The sequence below is a fragment of the Martes martes genome (genome assembly GCF_963455335.1).
Source record: "Martes martes genome assembly, chromosome: 4".
In the NCBI taxonomy this organism is placed as follows: domain Eukaryota; kingdom Metazoa; phylum Chordata; class Mammalia; order Carnivora; family Mustelidae; genus Martes; species Martes martes.
Window position 1 is genome coordinate 99,338,107 of NC_137891.1, and position 22,818 is coordinate 99,360,924.

The 22,818-nt window shown below is 47.2% G+C and overlaps 1 protein-coding gene across 3 annotated transcripts in view; it reads left to right on the forward strand.

Moving 5' to 3' along the window:
• The window catches only part of SORT1 (sortilin 1), a 64,740-nt gene extending 42,225 nt beyond the window's left edge, over nucleotides 1-22,515 (forward strand). For 2 of the 3 annotated variants that reach the window (XM_080801058.1, XM_080801059.1), the window contains exons 9-20: nucleotides 616-760; nucleotides 2,170-2,325; nucleotides 3,970-4,076; nucleotides 7,374-7,476; nucleotides 7,795-7,963; nucleotides 8,543-8,733; nucleotides 11,120-11,309; nucleotides 14,741-14,857; nucleotides 15,451-15,559; nucleotides 16,962-17,068; nucleotides 17,378-17,501; nucleotides 17,920-22,515. In XM_080801058.1, coding sequence (XP_080657184.1) covers nucleotides 616-760; nucleotides 2,170-2,325; nucleotides 3,970-4,076; nucleotides 7,374-7,476; nucleotides 7,795-7,963; nucleotides 8,543-8,733; nucleotides 11,120-11,309; nucleotides 14,741-14,857; nucleotides 15,451-15,559; nucleotides 16,962-17,068; nucleotides 17,378-17,501; nucleotides 17,920-17,934 — 1,533 coding nt within the window. In that variant the 3' untranslated portion in view covers nucleotides 17,935-22,515. Of the gene's footprint in view, nucleotides 1-615; nucleotides 761-2,169; nucleotides 2,326-3,969; nucleotides 4,077-7,373; nucleotides 7,477-7,794; nucleotides 7,964-8,542; nucleotides 8,734-11,119; nucleotides 11,310-14,740; nucleotides 14,858-15,450; nucleotides 15,560-16,332; nucleotides 16,432-16,961; nucleotides 17,069-17,377; nucleotides 17,502-17,919 lie in introns of all 3 variants that reach the window. The other variant, XM_080801060.1, reaches the window with a different exon arrangement.
• The last annotated feature ends 303 nt before the right edge of the window (nucleotides 22,516-22,818 follow it).

The following is a 22,818-nucleotide window of genomic DNA, read 5'->3' on the forward strand; positions in this document are numbered from 1 at the left end:
TGTGCAGCAGTCATCATTTTTTTTTTAAAGATTTTATATATTTATTTGACAAATAGAGATCCCAAGTAGGCAGAGGGGCAGGCAGAGAGAGAGAGAGGAGGAAGCAGGCTCCCTGCTGAGCAGAGAGCCCGATGTGGGGCTTGATCCCAGGACACTGGGATCATGACGGGAGCCGAAGGCAGAGGCTTTAACCCACTGAGCCACCCAGGCGCCCCGCAGCAGTCATCATTTTAATTATCTGAGCAAGCATATGTAAATGCCTATAAAGCCAAACTAAGATGGCCCCATCATCCCTTTAGCTCTGTTGAAGGAAATGGGAATGTCAGAGTTTGGGAAGGTTATATCTTACAGGGCCATACCAGAATGAAGAAGCCAAACAGGAAGCCAAGATAACCTTCGTTATAATAGAATGGATTGTTCTATGGCCTGGAACTTTGCTAGGGGTTGGAAATTGCTTTGCTAACTGGTACTGGGACCTGTCAATTTTAACAGTTGTACCTAGTGAGGAAATGGATAATGATACTCATAATTATGAATAATAAGGTTCCTATTCATGTCCCTGCACAGGGCATCTTGGCAGAAAATTAAAAAGATAAATATTGGCATTTGTTCCAGGATACAACAAGAAGGATTCATGTGTCAACAGATCAAGGGGACACATGGAGCATGGCCCAGCTACCTTCTGTGGGGCAGGAACAGTTCTATTCTATTCTAGCAGCTAATGATGACATGGTGTTCATGCATGTTGATGAACCCGGAGGTAAGAGCTCTTTCAGCGGCCCGCCCTTGAATGCTCAGAGATGTAGGCTTCAAGTTTGACTTTGAACTTCCTTCTTACATGTTGACTTTTTCTCTTACCTCTAGGTATTTATTAATGTCCTACTGAATATACTGTCTTACAGAGAATATGTAGTCTCTGTTAGGAAGGCCCCTTGCTTTGACTCTGTAGTGTGGTTTATGTGTATGCATAAAGTATTCTGGAGCACTGCTGCTCAAAGAACGGTCAGAGGACTGACACTGGTTTGCAAACTCTTTGTTACCAGAAGCACAGAAAACAATAGCAGGCATTGAGAAACTCCTGTAGCCTTTGACCAAGTCTTTTTATATCTATTGAATCTAATCATTAAAAAATGGGGGATACGGGACGCCTGGGTGGCTCAGTTGGTTAAGCAGCTGCCTTCGGCTCGGGTCATGATCCCAGCGTCCTGGGATCGAGTCCCGCATCGGGCTTCTTGCTCGGCAGGGAGCCTGCTTCTCCCTCTACCTCTGCCTGCCACTCTGTCTACTTGTGCTCACTCTCGCTCCTCTCTCTCTCTGACAAATTTAAAAAAAAAAAAATGGGGGATTATATTTTGTCTATCTTATTTATTTATTTATTTATTTATTAAAAATATTTTATTTATTTATTTGACAGAGATCACAAGTAGGCAGAGAGGCAGGCAGAGAGAGAGAGAAGCAGGCTCCCCGCTGAGCAGAGAGCCTGATGCGGGACTTGATTCCAGGACCCTGTGACCATGACCCGAGCCGAAGGCAGAGGCTTAACCCACTGAGCCACCCAGGCGCCCCATATTTTGTCTATCTTTTGTACTTCACTCTTCTTATGATTAATTTTTATTACACTTTACAAAGGATAAGTTTGTGCCATAGTAGAAATTTAAAAATTGATCCTTTACCAGAGCACCTACCTGTCTTGGTCAGAAGATCATGTGACTCTTGATCTTGGGACTGTGAGTTCGAGCCCCACACTGGGTACAGAGATTCCTTAAATAAATAAAACTTAAAAAAAATTGATCCTTTACCACAGATAGTTTGAGAAGAATTGTTCTGGAATATAAAGATTTAGAGATATGTATAATATGAATCCAAAGGCATTGCCTCTGCCACCAGAATATATCTGGGTAGGTCTTTTCTGTAACATCTGATTAATCCATCCAACAAACAGTATCTGCCATACTCCAGGCAACAAGCTGGGTGCTGAAATTAAAGGTGGACGTGAAAATCACGAGTATCAAACCATGATTAATTCTCAGGTCTGCATCTATATCATGAAGAGAGACAGTTGGCTAATGTACACAGTCCGTACTGTGGTCAGTCATGTTTATGGCTGGACTCTTGTTTTCCCTCTGTTCCCTCCCAGACTTAGTGTTTTTGTTTGTTTGCCTATTTCAGATACCGGATTTGGCACAATCTTTACCTCAGATGATCGAGGCATTGTCTACTCCAAGTCCTTAGACCGACATCTCTACACCACCACAGGTGGCGAGACAGACTTTACCAATGTGACCTCCCTCCGTGGGGTCTACATAACAAGTGTGCTCTCAGAAGGTGAGTCTGGGTACAGCTGTCCTTCTCCTGAAGATGTTGGGAGTTGAGGTTTTGGGGGAGAATAATGGTCCTGATCCCGTAGTAATGTTGCTTGCCTGGCCTGCAAACCTATCCATGTAAATTCTGACTCTATGTTACATAAATTATGGTAAACAGGATTAAAAAAAAGTAAAGCAACAGCAGGTAAAAAGAAAGACTTTTTGAGTTCTATGTTTAGGGTAAGTGTTAAAAAAAATAAGTTTTCTATATAGGGAGCTTCAGGACTAGCGGAATGAGCCTGAGTTTGAACCACTGCTTGCTTTTCTCCTGGTAGAGGGCACAGCTATAGCCAGCCAGCATTTCTCTTGTGTTCTACTCAGTAGTTCTGCAGAGCTCACCTTGCTAAGGCCCAGTTGTACAAATAAACACACCACCCTAAAGTATAAAAAGGCTCTTAAGGTTTTGTTTAAATATGTATTTATTTTTTGGTAGGAGGTGGGGCATTATTTGTTTTTATTTGTAAATTTTATTTACTTGCGGTGGTCTGCAAGGTCCTAATCAGTATTGGCCCCTGTTTCCTCCCTGACCTCAGCTGCCACCCCTTTCCCCTCTACTTACTGCATTCTGGTCACTCCAGCCCTCTGCACACACATGTGGTTTAGAGATGTGCAGGCACTGTTCTCTGTTTCCCCAAAGAGCTACAAGGCTAACCCCGTGCCCCTTCCCATCTATGCTCATATGTTGCTTTCTGATGAGAACTTGCCCGGGGTATCCCGTTGGAAGCTTGTCTGCCCTCCCCTCCTCTCACGGATACACTCAGCCTCTCTTTAGCAGGTTTTTCCCATACACTTATTGTCTCACATACTATATAATTTACCTGTTTACAGTGTCTGGTGTCTGTCTGATCCTGCCGGGATGTATATTTCCGAAAGTGGGGTTTTTTTTTCCTGTTTTGTTTACTGACAGAGTCCCAAGGGTTTACAGCAGCTTTCATAGTAGGCACGCAAGAAATGTTTATTGACTAAATGAATTGTCCTTCATTTACCTTCTTGTTTGATTTTCATTGGACATCTCAAAGCATATTGCCTCTGAATTTAAACCTGCAATAGTTGATGTCATTGAAAATAGAACAGGGAAGAAACTTGTAGAAAAAAGGAAAGAAAAAGTACAAGAGGTCAGATACAGAGTAGTGGAGAGACAGAAACTAGGAATTATTACACCAGACTCATACACATACATTGAAATCCCATTCAGATCTTGAGAGTCCCTAAAACAAGCCTGGTATCCTGGCCTTCTCTGAGGAAAGAGTGGGATGCCTTCCCATTGTAGATTTTACTTCCAAGGCAAGCAAGCAAGCAAGGAGACTGGACATCAGCCTGTTTTGTTGGTGAGGAGATAAAAGGTATCTTTTCAAGAGTATCAGACTAGATGATTCCTGTCATCAGCTGAGTCCTAAAGGTGGGAAGCCTTGCTCAGATATCATGGAGTGCTCTCTGGATCAGTTTCACACCAGCACCGAGCCGTTCCGTTGGATGTCACAAGCTTGTGGGCCTCCAGACTTGTGTTGGTATTGTGTAGTCTCAGGAGAGAGATATGCAATGATCAACTGAATTCCATAAGACGCTTCCAGTGTATCAGACTTAGTGTCCTTCTTCTCCCATTCAGATAATTCCATCCAGACTATGATCACTTTTGATCAAGGAGGAAGATGGAAGCATCTGAGGAAGCCTGAAAACAGTGAATGCGATGCTACAGCAAAAAACAAGAATGAGGTTTGTTTTACCCCAAGTGTCCTATGAGCTTGGAGCAAGGCAGCCGTTCCATTCTGCTCTGATGGGTGCCAGGCCTTTGAATAACGAAGTTTTGTAAGTGATTAGGGTCTGCAGCTGCAAGCCGAAAGTTTAGAAATGAGAGTAATGAAAGGAACTTAGAATGCTGGAAAAGGAACTATAAAGAAAAGCCAAAAATACCATGGATTATTTGTCTTCTTAAAAAAAAAAAAACTGAAGGCTAAAATTTTGTGTCTTACTAAACTGCTGAATGCAGACAGAGTGGAAGGTGGGCCTGTGATCATTCAGGAGTCAGCATGGCGGCTCTGAGACTTTAGGAATCCTTCACGAAGCTATGGGCCAGCCATACATGAGCAGTGTAAAGCCGTGCTGGCCAGAAACAAATGGAAGAGAATTTGGCTTTCTCTTCCCCTCTGCCTGGGCTCCATGTGGCTGGCCGGTATGGATGGAGACGCCGTGCCATTGCAGGTGTAAAAGCCGGAGCTGACCCCTCTGAGGAGAGGCTAAGAATAGAGATAGAAGGGCATTGCTCCGGGAGATCCCAGATTCCAGGAGTGATGGGTCTTGACAGGCAAGAAATAAAGAAAAGAAAAAAAGCTTTGTATCTGACTCCTAGGGAGTTTGAGAGGAGCGTGGGGAAACCCTGGGATTTTTCTTCAAAAAGTGACAGTGTTGGTGGTTCCCAAAGTCTCCTCAGAATACCTGTGGCTAATAGGCACTCTGCTGTTGTAGGTGGGATTTTTGTTTTGTTTGAGAACCTCAGACAGTGTGAAGTAGGGTACCTGTACCCCCTCAACGCTCTCTCTCCTTCTCTGTACTTGTGTGCTGTGAGCCTCTCTCCCCTCTCCTTTTTTCCCATCCGTCTGCCATAGCCTTGCCTTAACCAGGCTGGGGCAGTGGCCTCTCGACTGATGTGGCCCCCCTCACACTCCCACGCCTCTCCCTCCTCAGGACATGTCAGGCTTCCCCTCTGCCTGTGAATAAATGCTGTGCCTCTGACCTGGTGAATGAAGGTCCTCTCCTCCCTGTCAGGCTCTCTCCTGCCTTTTCATTGTCATTGTCCATCTTATCACTGGTATATTCCTTATTGTAGCCCTCTGCTGCTCCCTGAACACCCCGCATGCACCCCTACCACTGTGGCCTTGTCCACGAGACTCCTGGGGAAATTGTGGCTGATTTTCCACCCCCAAGTCATTAGAATTAGTAGAAATCCTGACCATCCTCCTGCCCACCTTCAGTTAGAAATAATCCTTCCAGGAGCCTGGGTGGCTCAGTCGGCTAAGCGTCTGCCTGTGGCTCAGGTCATGATCCCAGGGTCCTGGGATCGAGTCCCATATCAGGCTCCGTGATCAGCGGGGAGCCTACTTCTCCCTCTCCCCCTGCTCATGCTCTCTCTTGCGAGCTCTCTCTCTCTCTCAAATAAATGAACAAAATCTTTTTTTAAAAATAGGATTAATCCTTCCTCTTCATTTCACCAATAGTTTGCTTGAACCTCTTTTTTATTGCAGTAAAATATATGACATAACATGAACATTTTGTCCAATGCAGACCTCTTTTAAAGCATTAACTTTCATGTAAAATCTCTCTTTTTTTAAAAAAGATTTATTTGTTTGTTTTAGGGAGAGAAAGAGTGTGTGCACACATGTGCGGGGAGGGGCAGAGGGAGAGAATCTTCAAGCAGACTCCCTGCTGAGCTCAGAGCCTGATGCAGGGCTCAGTCCCAGGACCCTGAGATCATGACCTGAGCTGAAACCAAGAGTCAGATGCTTAACCGACTGAGCCACCCCAGCGCCCCTCAGAAATCTCTCTTAAAGGCAGGACTGGGTCTTACTTTGAATCACTACCACATCTTGTAGGGTACCTGAAATATTTCAGGCATTCATGAAGTTTATTTGTGTGGAATCATGCTTTAAATATTGATCACAGGCTTCAGTATAATGAAGGAATAAAATAAATTAAGACATTGCACATGAGAAAATAATTGCATAATTTGCTCCCAAATATACTAATGCATTTTGAGATCAAGAATATTCCACTGGGGGCACCTGGGTGGCTCAGTTGGTTAAGCAACTGCCTTTAGCTCAGGTCATGATCCTGGAGTCCTGGGATCGAGACCTGCATTGGGCTCCCAACTCCATGGGGAGTCTGCTTCTCCCTCTGATCTTCTCCCCTCTTGTGCCTTCTCTCACTGTCTCTCTCTCAAATAAATAAATAAAATCTTTTAAAAAAAAAGGAATATCCCCTGGGACTATAACTTAACAACAACAACAAAAAATCAACCCAAATTAAAAATGGTCAAAGGACTGGAATAGACATTTCTCTAAAGAAAATATACAAATGGCCAAGAAGCACATGAAAAGATGCTTGACATCACTAATTATTAAAGAAATGCAAAACTAAAGCACAGGGAAAGATCACATCACACATTAGAATGGCTACGACCATCAAAAACAAAACAAAATAACATGTGTTGCTAGGGATGTGGAGAAATTAGAACCCTTGTGCACTGTTGGTGGATATGAAAAATAGTGTAGTCTCTATGGGAAACAGTATGGTGGTTTCTCAAAAAATTAAACGTAGAACTACCATATGATCCAGCAATCCTACTTTTAGGTATATATCTGAAAGAATTGAAAGCAGGGTCTTGAAGAGCTATTTGTATGCCCTTGTGCACAGCAACATTATCTACAAGAGGCAAAAGGTGGAAGCAACCCGAGTGTCCATAGACCACTAAATGGATAAGCCAAATATTTTATATACATGCCATAAAATAATATTCTGCGTAAAAAGGCAGGAAATCCTGACAACATGAAATTACTACAACATGGATGAACCCCAAGGACATAACGCCAAGTGAAATAAGCCAGTCGTAAAAAGACAAATGCCGTTCCACTTCTGTAAGGTGCCTAGAATAGTGAGATTCATAGAACAAGAAAGTGGAATGGTGGTTCCCATTCTGGAAGGTCGGGAGATCTGGGAGGAGGGGCATTGGGAGTTACTGGTTAATGGGTGTAGACTTTTAGTTTTGCAAGATGAAAAAGCTCTGGAGATGGACAGTGGTGATGGTGGCACAACATTGTTAATGTGTTTAACCCTGCTGAGCTGCGCATTTAAACATGCGTGGCTAAGATGGTAAATTTTATGGTATTTTACCCCAACTTTTTTGAAGAGTATCCCACTGAAGTCTGGGTTCAGTTCAGAGCTTCCTTAGAAGACTCTGTGAGATGAGTTAAAAATTACACTTTTGGTTTTAATCTAAGCTTTGGTTTCTTTTCACAGTGCAGCCTTCATATTCACGCTTCCTACAGCATCTCCCAGAAGCTAAATGTTCCAATGGCCCCACTCTCTGAGCCTAAGGCCGTCGGCATAGTCATTGCCCACGGTAAGCAGCCCTCCTCTCATCTCCCCGGGAACCATCAGCTGAGCACGCTGAGACTCAGTCCCAGTCTTGAATCCTGTAAGAAAACCACCAGACATGGCTCTTACCATCCTTTATAGAGTTTCTTACATGATAATGGTATTTTGGATTTTCCCTAGAGAGAAAAACATGATTTCTCCCTTTCCCAAATTTTGTGGTCTTTTTTTCTATTACAAGAGACATGATGGGGAAAGGGGTAAATTCATTGAAAATCATTCTCTCAATGCTAAATCCCCTCCGTTCTGTTGCTGGTTTTTGCTGATAAGATGGGTTGTGTTGCAGGTAGTGTAGGGGATGCCATCTCAGTGATGATCCCAGATGTATACATCTCAGATGATGGGGGTTACTCCTGGACGAAGATGCTGGAAGGACCCCACTATTACACCATCCTGGATTCCGGAGGCATCATTGTGGCCATTGAGCACAGCAGCCATCCTATCAATGTGATTAAGTATGCATGAGCTCCGCTCCACCCACACTATCTCCACTGAGGGCGACTGTGGGACACTTTTTAGTTGTGGGGAGAACTGGGGGGGTGAGGGGCTGGTTACAGACCCTGACTCAAATGTGTGCATTCTGCAGAACTGTGGGGATCGTTCTTGAAGGGATTGCAACCCACATTCAGTGGCTTTGCTTTTTCTTCTGACTTCCTCTAGCTAACACTTTTCGTCACTTTTTAAAAATATTCTTCTTTCTCTCCACAAGAATCTTACACAGCGTTTTAGCACTTTGGGTAGAAGGTGACTCCTTAAGTATAAGTTACACAAAGTAATTTCTGTTTGTTTATTTAGAAGCCCATTCCTTCCTGTGAAAGAAATTTTATAAAGACATTTTCTTTACTCTTTGAATGAACCCCTTTTACCCACCCTGTTAACTGTAGGCATTAAAAATTAATATAATCATCAGTCAGTAAGCCATCACCTAAATATGAGGGCTTTCTCTGGTGTGGGATCAAACCGCTAGAGTGGTTTCCTGAAACTCCCGTACAGGTTGATCCTCTGTCACAGTTGTTCTCTGGCTGTGGTTCCAGGTTCTCCACAGATGAAGGTCAGTGCTGGCAAACCTACATGTTCACCAGGGAGCCCATCTACTTTACTGGCCTCGCTTCAGAACCTGGAGCTCGGTCCATGAATATCAGCATTTGGGGTTTCACAGAATCTTTCCTGACTCGCCAATGGGTCTCCTACACCATTGATTTTAAAGATGTCCTTGAAAGGAACTGTGAGTACCTCCTTTGATGTTTTCCACCAGAAACTTATAAGCCCATTTTCCTAAATAACCAATTCAGTTTCATTTCTTTTAGCTGAAATAAGAAAATGCACAGGTAAAAAGATTGAAGAATGTGGGTAATCAGGCAATGGAATGGTATCAGAAATGCAGTTTCCCTCTTTGGACTAGCACTGTACGAGAGAAAATGAAGACCACATGTGTGATTTAAATTATTCTATCCCCTGCATTATAGGAGTAAAAGAGGTGAAATCCACTTTAATAATAATACAGTCATCTCAACATATCCAAAATGTTATCATTTCAACATATAAGCAATATTAAGAGTTATCAATGAAATGTTTTGTTTTATTTTGTTTTGTTTTAAAGATTTTATTTATTTATTTGACAGACAGAGATCACAAGTAGGCAGAGAGGCAGGCAGAGAGAGAGGAGGAAGCAGGCTCCCAGCTAAGCAGAGAGCCTGATGCGGGAATCGATCCCAGGACCCTAGGATCATGACCTGAGCCAAAGGCAGAGGCTTTAACCCACTGAGCCACCCAGGCGCCCCTGTTTTGTATTTTATATTTCTCTTCTAAGACTTCAAAATCCAGTGTATATTTGACACTTAGTCTTATAGTAAATCTCAATGCAGACCAGCAATAAGTGGGTAAGGCTCTCACATATGAGAAGGTAGCTTCACACTGTTGGAGCTCTGTAACATTTTGTGGGACTTATTTCTGCTTGTAAGGATAATGCATGCTTGCATTTATCTAAAATTATCTCATGACATTTCAGGGGTTTTCACCCTTGATTGCAGTAGACCTATAAAGAGAAAGCTTTAGAGAAAAGTGTGTTTCAAAGAACATCTGACTGATTGTATCCCTTATCAAAACGTTGAAGTGAAAAAAAAAAAAAAGCAACGACAAAAAACATTCAAGTGAGAAAGTTTTCACACAGAGTTTTGGCTTGAATGTCAGTCCCAGGCGAGGCTCTAGAATGATGACTGGGCTAGCATGGAGCCCATGTGGATCATTTCAGAGTTCTGTGACTTCAGGCTGGATGGCATGTTAAAAAGGCACAGAAAATGGCTTCAGAAAAGGAGGTAAAAAGAATCCCAAGCAAACCCAGACCTCAGTACCAAAGATGCTGACATTGTACTGAAAAATATGGAAGGTAAAAGAAAAAACTAGAGAAAAGTCCCCCACCCTGCGAGCTTCAGTTTCTTGTTGGTGTGTTAGGATAAAAGACTTAAGGTTTCAGGGGCACCTGGGTGACTCCATCTGTAAGTGTCTGCCTTCAGCTCAGGTCATGATCTCGGGGTCCTGGGATCAAGCCCCGCATTGGGCTCCCTGCTCAGTGAGGAGCCTGCTTCTCCCTCTCCCCACTGCTTGTGTACTCTCTCACTCTCTCTCTCTGAATTAAATAAAATCTTTAAAAAAAAAAAAAGCCTTAAGGCTTCAAGTCACTGTGGTTGAATTTTGGTCCTGTCGTTTGATTGTAGGATGGGTCCACTTCCTCTGAATGTTAGTTCGGTGACCCCTGGAGGAAGCAGAGCATTCCATTTGGACCTTACTTTTCTACAGGGTGTTTAAATATGATTTAATGCCCGAGAGTCATTATTTTCCAGATTTCATTAAGTAGACTGTAAAGGAGCTGGCTTATGAGTTTTCCCCTCATAAGGCACTCTACAGTTATCCCTAAAGTTTAACACCGCTAAGAGATTTGGTAAGCAACGGCTTCCTAGCAGGCTCCATGCTGGTCTTTAGATCCCAAAGGATAAAAACCTAATCCACAGTCTTTAGGCCATAGGCTTTGAGTCATTTTTCCAGGAGTGGATGATACGACTTACGAAGCTAGATTGACTGTCCTCAATGGTCTACTTGAAAGCCAGTCAACTAGAGTAAAAAGTCTAGAAAGAGATGGTCTTCCCTTCTGTTTGAGGCAAGCCAACCCATGGTAAAACTGAACCCATGCTTTAGGCTAACTGGTGTCTTGTCCTAAAAAGAACCACCTCGCTGCTTACCTGCAGCAGCTCCCGCTGACCAGGTGCACAGGTGCACACAGCAGGGAGACTGCAGCCTCCCCGCCTGGAGGGAAGCTCAGAGGGGCTCCATGCAGCCGCCCACTGTGAAACAAATGCCCCACTGTGAAACAAATGCGGTTTCTCCTAATACCCAAAAAGGGGGTGAGATGCGAAGAACCCTCCTCTGGCGCAAAGGGATGCCAACCACTAGTGGGCACCAGGTCCTGCAACTTTTGTGTGCAGCTCCAAAATGCGGCAGTAGCGTGAGTCAGACATCCCCGTTTCCCTTCCTTATTCTGCTCTCCGCCTGGCAGCCGCCTCGCATGCGTAGGTGTGGGGCCAGGCGGTGACCTGAACAGCCTGTCTTCTCTTTAGGTGAGGAGAAGGACTATACCATATGGCTGGCTCATTCCGCAGACCCCGGAGATTATGCAGACGGCTGCATCTTGGGCTACAAGGAACAGTACCTGCGGCTTCGCAAGTCGTCCGTCTGCCAGAATGGTCGGGACTACGTTGTGACCAAGCAGCCGTCTGTCTGTCCCTGCTCTCTGGAGGACTTCCTCTGGTACCAGCTTCCCTCAGATCCCTGTTAGCCGCTTTGCTATGTGGGAGGAGGTGAGGGGCAGCTGTCCTATTGGGCTGGAAAGGATTCAGATCCTTCCTTCCCCGAGGATGGAGAGCTTCTGCTGCTTACTGAGGAGATGGAAGCACAGAGAAGGGATCCAGAGTTGTTAGTAACGGGACAGGTAAGGTGTCACATCAGACAGTTGTTAGACAACTGGCAACAACCCCTGGAATCCTGGCCCGAGAGCAGGGGAGAGAGGTGTGTAAGGAGAAAGAGAGCTCAGAAACCCAGAGAGGGGACGATAGGGCAGAGACCACCGGGAAAGGCAGTGCAGGAGCTGGGAGGGGGTTGGACTTCCGTGTGCTCACTGAACACTGACAGCCTGAGTTCAGCAGGTGGGGCGCTAGGTTTTGGATTGTCTGCAAGACTGAAGGCAGCGAGTGTGGTTCTGTCCTGAGACAGGAGGGGATGTCAGGGTACTGATGGCCCAGATGTCCCATCAAGATCTAAAGGCCATCGAGGTGGACTCCCGCAAGCTCAGGACCATCTGCGCTGAAGGGTCAGTGGCATGGCCAGCATGGAGTTAGTTGATTGTCTAAGGGCAAGGCAGTCCCCAGGTCACCAAGCAGGGGCACTGCTTCCCGAACTCATTCCCTTCAAATCATACTGGCAGGAAATAAAGGTGAATCCTGGAAGATCTGGAAAAGAGTGCAGACAGACAGCAGTCATGTCCCTCCCACATCACATTCTCTAGAACTGCAGGTGACCGAGAATACGGGACTGAGCGAACTCCCCAGTCTGACCGGTGTAGAACGCCTGCCCCGGTGTGGCTCCCATCTGCACATGGAACGGGTCAGGGGTGCCCCTTCCATGTTTCCACAGGGAACGGGATCCCTCCGATGGTTGTGGTGTCAGTCTAGGGCTAGAGCATGTTGACTGTGACACTCTCATGGGCTGCCTTCATCCTAGAAGTCACTCAGACTGGGGTCTTAACTCCCCAGCCTTCTTCTTTCCAGATCTGCTGTGCCTCATCAGAGCTGCGTGCCATTGTCCATGGGGCTTCCTCTGGCCGGGAAGTTTCCCCACGTTGCCTGCTTGCCTCCCAGGCTTAGGGGATGCCTTCTTGGCCTTTAGAACTTAGCTCACTTCTCTCCTCCACAAAACCTTCCCCGGCTTTCCCTCATCTGCACTCCTGCAGGACACCTGCTGCTCGGTTTTGGTTGTCGTAGAGAGGTTTGGGTCTGCCTTCAAACTCTCGGCTCCTTGAGGGCGTGTTATGTTTGATAAGCACGGAGTAGTCAGCATAGCTCCTGGCACTTACCGAGCACTGACTCTGTAGCAGGCACTGTCCCGAGCCATTTACATTTACCCCCAGCAGCCCTCTGAGATAGGGACCGTTGCCATTTCCATCTCACCAAGGGAGAAATGAAGGTTCAGAGACGGCATCACTGCCTTGCCCACAGCGGCTCAACCAGAAGTGGTAGAGCTGGATGGAATGTGCACCCAGCAGCTCGGCCCTGGAGCTTGCACCTGTCCCGCCCGTGCTTGAGAAGTGTGTAACTGTGAGGAAAAAGGGCGCTTTCCCTGACATGTGGGATTGCACACCTAAAATTCTCGTCATAACTCTCCCCCTGTCGGAGGGGTGGTATCTTCGATTTCTTTTGTTCTTCTTACCCTGCTCCCTAAATATTTGTCAGCATGACCTGGAAGTACCAGCTGCATCCATGTACCCCCAAGCATCTGTTGCATCCTTGCTGTGCGCAGGGCGGTGCAAAGTGACAATGAAAAGTTTGTAATTGACGCTCAGATGCACAGGATTATGCTGTGAAACAGTGCCTGGGGAATTGAGAGAAGGGAAAGGCCATTCCATCTAGAGCTGAAGGGAGGTGGCTCAGAGAAGGCTTTGTTGAGGAGGAGCATTTGAGCTGAGCCCTGACAAGCGCTAGGACTTGACTTTGCACATCTGGGAAGAAACAGTCGTTAAAGCCAGTGGAGTGGTACAAGCGTAGATGCCCACCGGCGCGCTCAGGAAGAGTGTGCTGGGAGATAGGCCATGAGGGCAAGTCACAGCCGTCCTGATAAAGAAGCGCGGAGGGTGCAGATGGGGCAGGCCTGGGCTGAATTTGCAACTTAGATAATGGAAGGAAGGTAGTGCCTGTGGGCAAACACAGGGAAATGGTGGGAGACGCTGGCTCGAAGGAGAGGACATGATGTATATTGAATGCTCTATTTATTTGAGGTTCTGTCAGCAGATTTAGGTGGTGACGTCCAGCAGGAACTTGGAAATGTAGGATCACAGGTCAAGAGAGGTAAAACCTGGAAGTTTTAGCTGCAACAAAGAGTTAAGCTCACAAAGGTAGAGCAGATACGGGGTAAGAGAACGAATTGCACACCACAGGCGAGGGTCTGTGTTTATGGGTTAGGAAGGCAGAGGCATAAACCATGCAGAGAGAAGCAGGTGAGCCAGCTTTGCGGGGGCGTGGGCAGGCGTGGGCAGCACATGGGGGGCGCAGTGCAGGCCAGACCGGAGAAGGCTCCCCAAGGTTGCCAGACTCGTGCATCCTGGGGGCCTCAGACATTTGCCTCCAAGGTAGTAGGGGGGATTGAAGCCAAAATGCACAGGATAAAAAATAAACAAGTATAACAGAACAAGTACAAAATATTTGTTTAAGAAGTTTGGCCAGTAAAGAAGAAGAGAGGGAAGGAAGAGGATACACACAGGTAAGGAGAAGCCCCCAGGTGAGTGGGCCTGATGGTCCCTCCACATGGTCAGCCAAGCAAGGTCCCAGGGCAGTTGGAGGGATGGACCATGGACACTTATGCGGTAGGGGGGGGTCAGCCTTGGAGAGGAGGCAGTCTATTACTTCTTGGGGGAAGCAGAGAGAGCAGAGCAGATGGGAAGCACTGTGGAGAGATGGGATAGGATGGAAGGCAGGTAGGCATCCACATTGGAGACAAGGACCCTAAGAAGCTAAGAGGGACAGAAATGGGGCAGGCAGGCAGGATTTGACACATACCCTGGGGTACACACCCAGAGAACATAATGAGTGATTTGGAGGTAAATAAAACAGTGACTAAGCATCATGGGTTTAGATCTGTCGCTGGTGCCACTGTTTCTCAGTGTCTGAGTTCTCGAGTGAGTCCCCACCCTGCTGCAGGCAGTCCATTCCTGGAGCCGCTGCTCTCTGGGCCAGGCTTCTAGCTACGGAGTCCTAAGTCCACCAGGCCTGCTCCATGAGCCACTGGTCCCCCAGCTGAGCGTTCTCCATGTCTGTCCTCCTCAGTGGGCCTTCTTCACAGGTGGCAGGGCTGCTCCCGTGCAGCCACAGACTGGGCTATCCATCTGCCTGCGCCATATAAAACCTTCATCGCTGGTCCCTTCACTGCCGTTCCGCAGCACTGAAACATACTGTATTTGTGGACTCTTACAGTGATTTTGGCTACTTCCGTCCAGAAAATGACTCCAAATGTGTGGAACAGCCAGAGCTAAAGGGCCACGATCTGGAATTTTGTCTGTATGGCAGAGAGGAGCACCTGACGACAAATGGGTGAGGCGCCTCCCCTCCTGAGTCGTGACAGCTGTGTCCCCGCCGTGCAGAGTGAGCCCCCACTCGCCGCGCCCTGCACCTCCATGCAGGCAGTGTTCTAGAGCACGCTAGGAAAATATTGTGGAACAGAACTTTCTGTGGCACTGGAAATGCCCTCTGGTCTGCTGTGTCCCATACAGTAGCCATTAACCCTGTGTAGCAACTGAGGCCCTGAACTAATTTTACTTAGTTTAAGTGTAAGTAGCCACTGTGTGGGGCAGTGCTGCCCCAGAGGAGACACAGTACTTCCCCCCCTCCCATTTTTGTACCGTGTGTTACCGTGTTTTCCTTGGGCCATGATTCTTTGGCCCCATCTCGTGGTACAGAGAGGCAGGCATGCCTCTGCAGGAAGGCCAGGGATGCTTGGGCTGCTCAGGGCCTGAGACTACACAGAACATCCCCAAAACATTCCCGAGGCTCTCCCCTCAGGCCTGAAAGGGGGTGGAAGTTTGAGAAGCTTTTCTGCAGATTTTCAAGTCTTGCTTTCAGAAACGAGGCAGGAATCCAGGAATACATCCTAATGGTCTGACAAGAAATTGTCTCTGCTTTTTCAGGTACCGAAAAATTCCAGGAGACAGATGCCAAGGTGGCGTGAATCCAGTCCGAGAAGTAAAAGACTTGAAAAAGAAATGCACAAGCAACTTCCTGAGTCCTGAAAAGCAGGTACAGTAAAGTAGATCTGGTTTAGGGACCAGTGGGCTTTTGTGTTCTGCCAGAAATAAAGCGACAGCACTGAGAATTTTATGACTGAATACAAAGAGGCCGGACTACTTCAGGCGGCCTGCACTGTGCACAGGAGACCATTAGGATGGAGGATGGGTCACACAGCATGATAAACTCCATGCTAAAAACTTTATCGTTGGAGGAACAAAGTAGAATTCCATACAATTGTTCTGAATTCTTGGAAGCATCAGGTTGAGGACATTTCTGGGGGCTGAGAGTCGTTTAGGGAAAATACTTGAAGTCAGGCTGTAAAGGGCAGGAAGAGAGTAGCCCTGGCCCTCATTTAGGTGGGCTCTGTGCCGAGTCATGCCGAGTGTGCTCAGACTAGACAACTGAACTTCGGTACTAATGGGTTTGTGATGTAGGAGCGGGTTATGAGGCAGATTACGGCTCTGTGGTGCTGAACCGTTTGGCTGGGATGTGGGAAGTGGTAAAGAGTAAGCCTTTTGATAAAGAAGCACTGGACCAGCAGTGTGACTGGGGCAGTCAGCTGTGGGTCCCAGTTCCCTAATTCATAAAATGGGAGGTAGACAATCCGCAGTCCCCTCCTCTCCAGCCTTCTGAGGAATGAGGGCCTGACACGGGCAGGATTAGGTAGGTAGCAGGAGCAGAATGTGGGTGTGTGTCCTTGTCAGGGGGCAAGTCCCCTCTTCTCTGCACCCTCACCCTGCATCCCTAGTAGCTGTCCTCAGTGTGTGTGTGTGATTGGACAGGACTCCTGCCCCCAGGGACACAACGTGTCCCAGAATCCAGTTCCGCCACCACTTGGATTCACTGAAAACACACATTCCCTATCTCCCACCCTGAAACAGGTAGGGCCCACTCCAGCAATAATATGAAAAGGCTTATTTGCAAAAACATACCAAAAATGAAGTAAAAACAAGAGTCTTCATGTTACATGATGTCCTGCCTGAGGCAGCATGGGCACAGCGTCTTCCCAGGGACTGGCCATGTTCCAGATTCATCTGGCCCACTGTTGTCATTCTCCCCCTTTCCCGCTGTGCCCCTAAGTGCTCCACCACTCCATATGGCTAGTGGGGAACAGCCTCAGTTGCTGTTTGACCTAGGTCAATGCCATAGTTCCCAGGGTAAATCGGATATTAGAGCCTAAGTTTGGACCATTCTGGCAGCTTCCAGGCAGCTGAAGTTCTGGTTCCCCTCTGCCATCAGCGATGCACTCCTGGTAGGATTGAGACAGTCCGGTGGGGGGTGGGGGCGGGGAAAGCACAAAGGGCCTGGAGACTGCAGGTCATTCACAGAGAAACCAGGGGAAGGAGCAGCCTCGTTGAGTTCAGTCCTAGCATGTGCACACCTGAAATTGTCTGTGTTTTAATTTGTCAAGAACTCCAAGTCAAATTCTGTTCCAATCATCCTGGCCACCGTGGGATTGATGCTGGTCACAGTCGTAGCAGGGGTGCTCATTGTGAAGAAGTACGTCTGTGGGGGAAGGTAAGGAGCGTGGCAGTCAGCCAGGGGTACCAAACTCCAGCCGCAGAGGCAGCCCAGGGCATGTGGTTGAGCCAGCCCCTAGCGAAAACTGGCCAGTGGTAGTGGTGTTCCTGAAGCATCGGGCCCAGACCTTCTCAGAGCTTCTGTCTGCCACATGCTGACTGTGGGCTGTGCCTCCCGTGTGTGTGACTCGTGCTGTGAGTGTGTAGAACTCGGAAAGTCTGCAGGCCTGTGGGAGGCATGTCTCATGTCCCATGTCCCCATGTCCCATATCGCCATGGGACGGCTCACGGAGGTCTCCACCCCCAGGTTCCTGGTGCACCGCTATTCCGTGCTGCAGCAGCATGCCGAGGCCAATGGCGTGGATGGCGTGGATGCCCTGGACACGGCCTCCCACACTCACAAGAGTGGTTATCATGATGACTCAGATGAGGTGAGACTTCTTGACGGGTGGCCCGGAAGCACAAGAAAGGGGTGTTCCTGTTCCTTTCAGAATCAGGATCCGACTGAGGCAGAGGGGGCGCATAAGCCAGCAGCAGCCACTTAATGCCTGTAAGACTTGGCCAGCCCAGAAACTAGGTCAGAACTTTCAAAATAGGAATTTTTTTTTTTAAGATTTTATTTATTTGACAGAGAGAGACACAGCAAGAGAGGGAACACAAGCAGGGGGAGAGGGAGAGGGAGAAGTAGGCTTCCCGCCGAGCAGGGAGCCTGATCCGGGACTCGATCTCAGAATCCTAGGATCATGACCTGAACTGAAGGGAGACGCTTAATGACTGAGCCACCCAGGTGCCCCTCAAAATAGGAATTTTCTAGTGTGCAAATAATGTAGTCTCTGTTTCTTTTCTCAGGACCTCCTGGAATAGCTCTTCAAAGTGGCTGGGACCGAGCACAGATGATGGAACCGCAGTACCTCTCACACGCCCTGTGGCTTCGACTTGGGGGGAATAAATTTCCCATTGCGAGGGACCCAGCTCTGTTTCTGCTGCTTCCACCAAAGCCAAAAGGACCTGCGCTAAAGAAATGTGGGTGGGTGGGGACCCGAAACACTCTCACGATTGGCTCTGAGAAGGGGGGGAACCTAAATTCTTCAATTTTTTTATTTCAAGTTCTGTCTTTTTGCAAAGTATGGGTTCTTTTGGTTTTGTTTCTGTTTGGTAAGGGAAATGGGATTGGAAGGGAATGTTTCACTAACCCCCCTCTTGCATGTTTTGCATGGCGCCTGCCCCCAGGCACCTGCCAACCCCAGCATCAACCATCACCAAGTACTCGGTGCTGTCCCCAGGCTCTGCCAGCAACACGGAGCAGCTGCTGAGAGGGACTTGGGGGCTGCGATGACTGGCACGGCCTGGCGGCCTTTCCCCGGCCAGGGACAGCCCCACCCCGAGAGTGCTGCACACCAGCTCCTCACACACACCCCGCCTTTGCTTGCTTGCTCTTTTGGGGACCATGGACCACAGTGGTGTCTCTTCCCCCCACCCCATTTAATTAGGCAATACCCTCATTAATTGCCCTTTGGCAACTGACTTAACCATGTGCTTCCAAGACACTAAATCAGGAAAACTTAAAGGGCAATATTTTTAACTTGGGGCAGGAAGAAGGGAGCAGCAGGGAATTGACTAGGGTTAGCACCTATTAAAGGACAAATTCTTGCTTCTTCCAAGATCTTTCCAGCTGTGCTTCGTGTCTGTGCCTGTGAACTTGCTCAAGGACAGGGTGAGGGCTTGCCTTGGATGTCTGGCCAGGCTGTAGGGTCTCTCTGCTGGAGCCGAGGGAGGGCCTGGGGTGGCCCCTGAGGACTGAACATCACAGTCCTCCGTGTCCTCTGCCACCTGTGGGCACGGTGGTGAGTCCCTAGGATGGCTGCTTACTTGCTTGATTCCTCTTGGACTGCTGTTGTACATGGAGCCAGGACTAGACATGTTTTCAGATTTATAAACTATTTTTTAAAAATCAAGATTTTATTACCACGCTCTCTTCCTCACCTATTTTCTCCAGCTTTGCCAACTAATTTGTTGGCATGAAACTTCTGGCCGAACCAACCGAAAACACATGTAGTGTAGGTGATGTTTTACCTGATGCGTTAAGTTCGTATTTTAAATTTAAGGAAGTTTTCCACTGGACATTTTTTCAGATCAAGTTAACAGTAGAATGTGGTGAGGTGGAGTTTTGGGTGGCCACACAGTAATGGAAAGCTGCAATAATTCGTTTTAATAGAGCTTGAATATTTGCTCTCCAGGAATATAGTATAGTACATTTTTGGTCTTAGTGTCCCTACTGTGCTGGCCACAGTTTCTCCCAGTAATTACGGTTGGGACATTCTTTGGTAACTGCCATTTTGCTGCTAGTTCATTTCATGGTGATAAAGTCACGAAAAAGTAGATGTGCCAAATCAGCTTTTGTCAGAATGTGTGAGCAGATGGCTGTGTTCTCTCCTCCCCAGAATGGATTAACAGCAGCAGGGAAAGTGGGAGAGGGGGTGGATGGAGAAGGTTAGAGACTCTGAAGCTGCAGCAGAACTAAATGAGTCAGGGAGCTTCAGCTGGGAAATAAAGCTAGGACATTTTTTGTGAAGAGAATTTGTGTTTGTTTGAGCCATAGAGCACTGGTCTTTTAGGAAAAGCTCATTCATTTCACATAGTTTTTAAATTTAAAAAAATTCCAAAGATAGACCAGCTCACAAATGATAATGTGTCAGTCTTTCTCCTGGACACACTCACCTCCTGCTCAAAGTGATTCTGATGCCCAGAAAAGACCCACTCCTGCCGCACACCTTCTCCCTGCAGCTTATACTCGCCTGGGCAGATGTGTGCAATGTGGTAATTCTCTGATTTATTTTAGGATGTAGGAAAGTTTATCTTCTTCCCTAACCAAATAAGGTTAGAGTTCTGGGCTTCTAAGTGTATCTGGGACTTCTGTAGAACTTGGCAATTTTCAGAGCACTTTGACTTGGCAGTATGTCATCGGAACATTAGAACATTCTCGATGAGACTTTCTCTTTGAAGGCCAGGGGTTTGTCGTCCCCATTTTTCAGGAGACGGAGCTGAGGTGCAAAAAGTGAGTAAATTGTCCAGGGTCCCTGTGTGCATGGCAAGCAGTGTCAGTCGGTTGCCTTTAGAGCTTTTGAACATTTTTATGTGTGCAGGGGCTGCGTGCCCAGGGCAGGCAGGGTTCCTGCGTACAGTTGCCTCTCTGTCCTTCAGGAGAGGGATGGGTGGCATCTCTGTGGGAGCAGTGTGTCGCTCCTTTTTGCCACTGTGACAGAAAATTTTATTCTCCTGTTTTACATGGCTGAAAAACAAAAATTAACGGTAATTTTGAATGTGTATTTAGAAACTGCCCCTCATCTAATTGCAGGTGTGGGCTCTCCCTTGATGAACTACCTTCTCCCTCTCCTTGTTTTCTCATCCTCATCTGTCTGGCTGGCTAGCTCAGTTGTTTGGAGGACTGCTAACAAGCCTGGCTCATCCCCTTCATTGGCTAGTTAGCTTCCCATCTCAGCCTGCTCACTCACAAAGGTATGCCCTCAGCCGGCAAGTATAACAGCCTATTATCCATGATGGCTTCGAAGAGAGAACGATTTCTAATTTGTTCTACTGATGTTAGGTTAGGAGCATCATCTTTGAAAGTAAAGTGTAGCTTATCATTGTATAAAATCTCAGGCTTGATGGTAACAGAAGAGATGATTTCTGGAGGTTTCAGCGATAGGGTTGAGCACCGTAAGAAAGGTTGGACACATCAGACTCTACAGTGGTCTGAGCTTTTAAATCCGGGTGGAGAACTCACCATCCCTCACCTGTGATCGGCACCTTGGCCCTAAGAGGGCCAAGGGTGCGTGCACCTGGGCTGGTATTTGAATGGGGACCCGACTTAGGAGAAGAAAAAAGTCTAGAGAGTTCTGGCAGTTCTAAGCTGGGCTCAGAAGATTCAATAGATGAGCTATAACTGAAATTTAGAATTTGCCATCTGCCTCTGAGTAGGCTTTCCAGTGTGTACCTCTCTAATTCCTAGGTTGCCTCTGGGCCTCTCCATGTCCAAGCTGGCCTTTCATCCATGACACATTAGTAACAGGCTGGCTGCCTCCAGCCCCTGCACTGGCTCTCTACACTGCAGCTGGTTCTCCCATGGCCTGGGTCACAGGACCAGGGTACAGAGGGGAGTGCGGAGCTGTCCACACCCACCCCAGGTGGCAGGCTGGCCGGAGTTTCAGTTCTCTCTGTTCTAGGCCAATCCTCCAAGTAGAGAGGTCCTCTTTCCCTTCAGGAGGCTCTAAGAACCCTGCCTCCACGCGCAGGGGTGTGGAGCTCTCCCTGCTTGTTGTTGGTATTTCCTCCTCGCCCCATCTGAAGCCCGGATGCTTGGAACTGCTAAAGTCAGAGCTTCAGCTTTTCGACTTTGCTACTACCTGGTCTCAAGCAGGGAAGTAAACAGGGACTTAAACGTCCTTTGAACAAAACCAAAGTGTAAGATGTGCCGCATGATGGAGTACTAGGGAGGGCCAGACCTTCAGCTCTGGCCTTCAGCAGGGGCCAGACGTTCAGTTTCATCTGCCGCCCGTGTACCCAGCGGCTCTGGAAGCACCATCCTGCCTTAGCAGAGCCGGGCCTTGCCCTTGCGGAGGTAGACCGACACGGCAGGAGATTGTTGTTCCTTGGTTATGTTGCATTATAACAATAAGAGTCACAACATTAATTCGAAACTGTCTTCAACAACTGGCTGTATGCATTTTTTCACACCAGTACATTCTTAAGCATCTCGTTTATATAGAATAACATAAACTAATCTGTACCTTTATATATATATATGTACATATATACATGTATAAACTGTATAGTGTACATGTTAATGATTTATTGATATGTCCCAAATCTTTCATGCAGTTCTCATCCTCTGCATGCCCTCCCTTTGTGGTCGGGTGACTTGAATGTTCCCCGATGATCCTGCCCACCTCCCGTGTTTGGACGTCTAGGGAAGGAGGGTTTTGGTCGTACCCTTCTTGTCCTCATGCACAGAAATGCTCAGGGTCCCCACGTGCCTGTTGTTCAACCCTCTCTTGTGTCTCGTTCCCTTTCTGAGCATGTGATCCCTCCCTGTCCTGTAACTTCTCTGCCCCCTCCCCCAGCTGTGGAACAGCTGCCTTCCTACTAAAGTGTAAAGCAGTATTAACATCATTACTGCATGTGCGCTAAAAACCCAAGTCTTCTGTTCTCTTGGGACAGAAAATTGCATGTGGGGTGGGATAATCAAGTTTCAGTGACCCATGTCAGTTACTCAACAAAGCCAGACCCCATAGCAAAATTCCACAAAATGGAAATCAAACTTAAATTTCTTTATTAGCATTGTGTAAATAAATCTGGATGTGTTTAACTTTGTACTGGTAATTTTCTGTATATTTGCACTATTTGGGTTAGAAATAAAACAGACTGGACTTTGTTACCTGACCTATGGAAATGACTAAGCTACAGTTTGTTACCGTGATTTCCCAGTTTTCTAGCTTCAGAAATCAAACTCCAGCAACCAGAGAATAAAGCAGGTAAAGAGCCAGGCCTGCGTTGGTAGCATGAGAGGTACTAGGTAAGTTGTGGGGGGGAAACTGAGTTTTTCTTGTCCTTTATGCCCCTTAACTACCTCCCATGGGTATTTGTAGGACCAGCTTTCCCATTCTTACCCCACATGCCCTCTCAGGGTGCGACTGCTAACCTCTTCCTTCTGGATAGATGCAGAGAACGACTGTCCTGAATTAGCTGTTC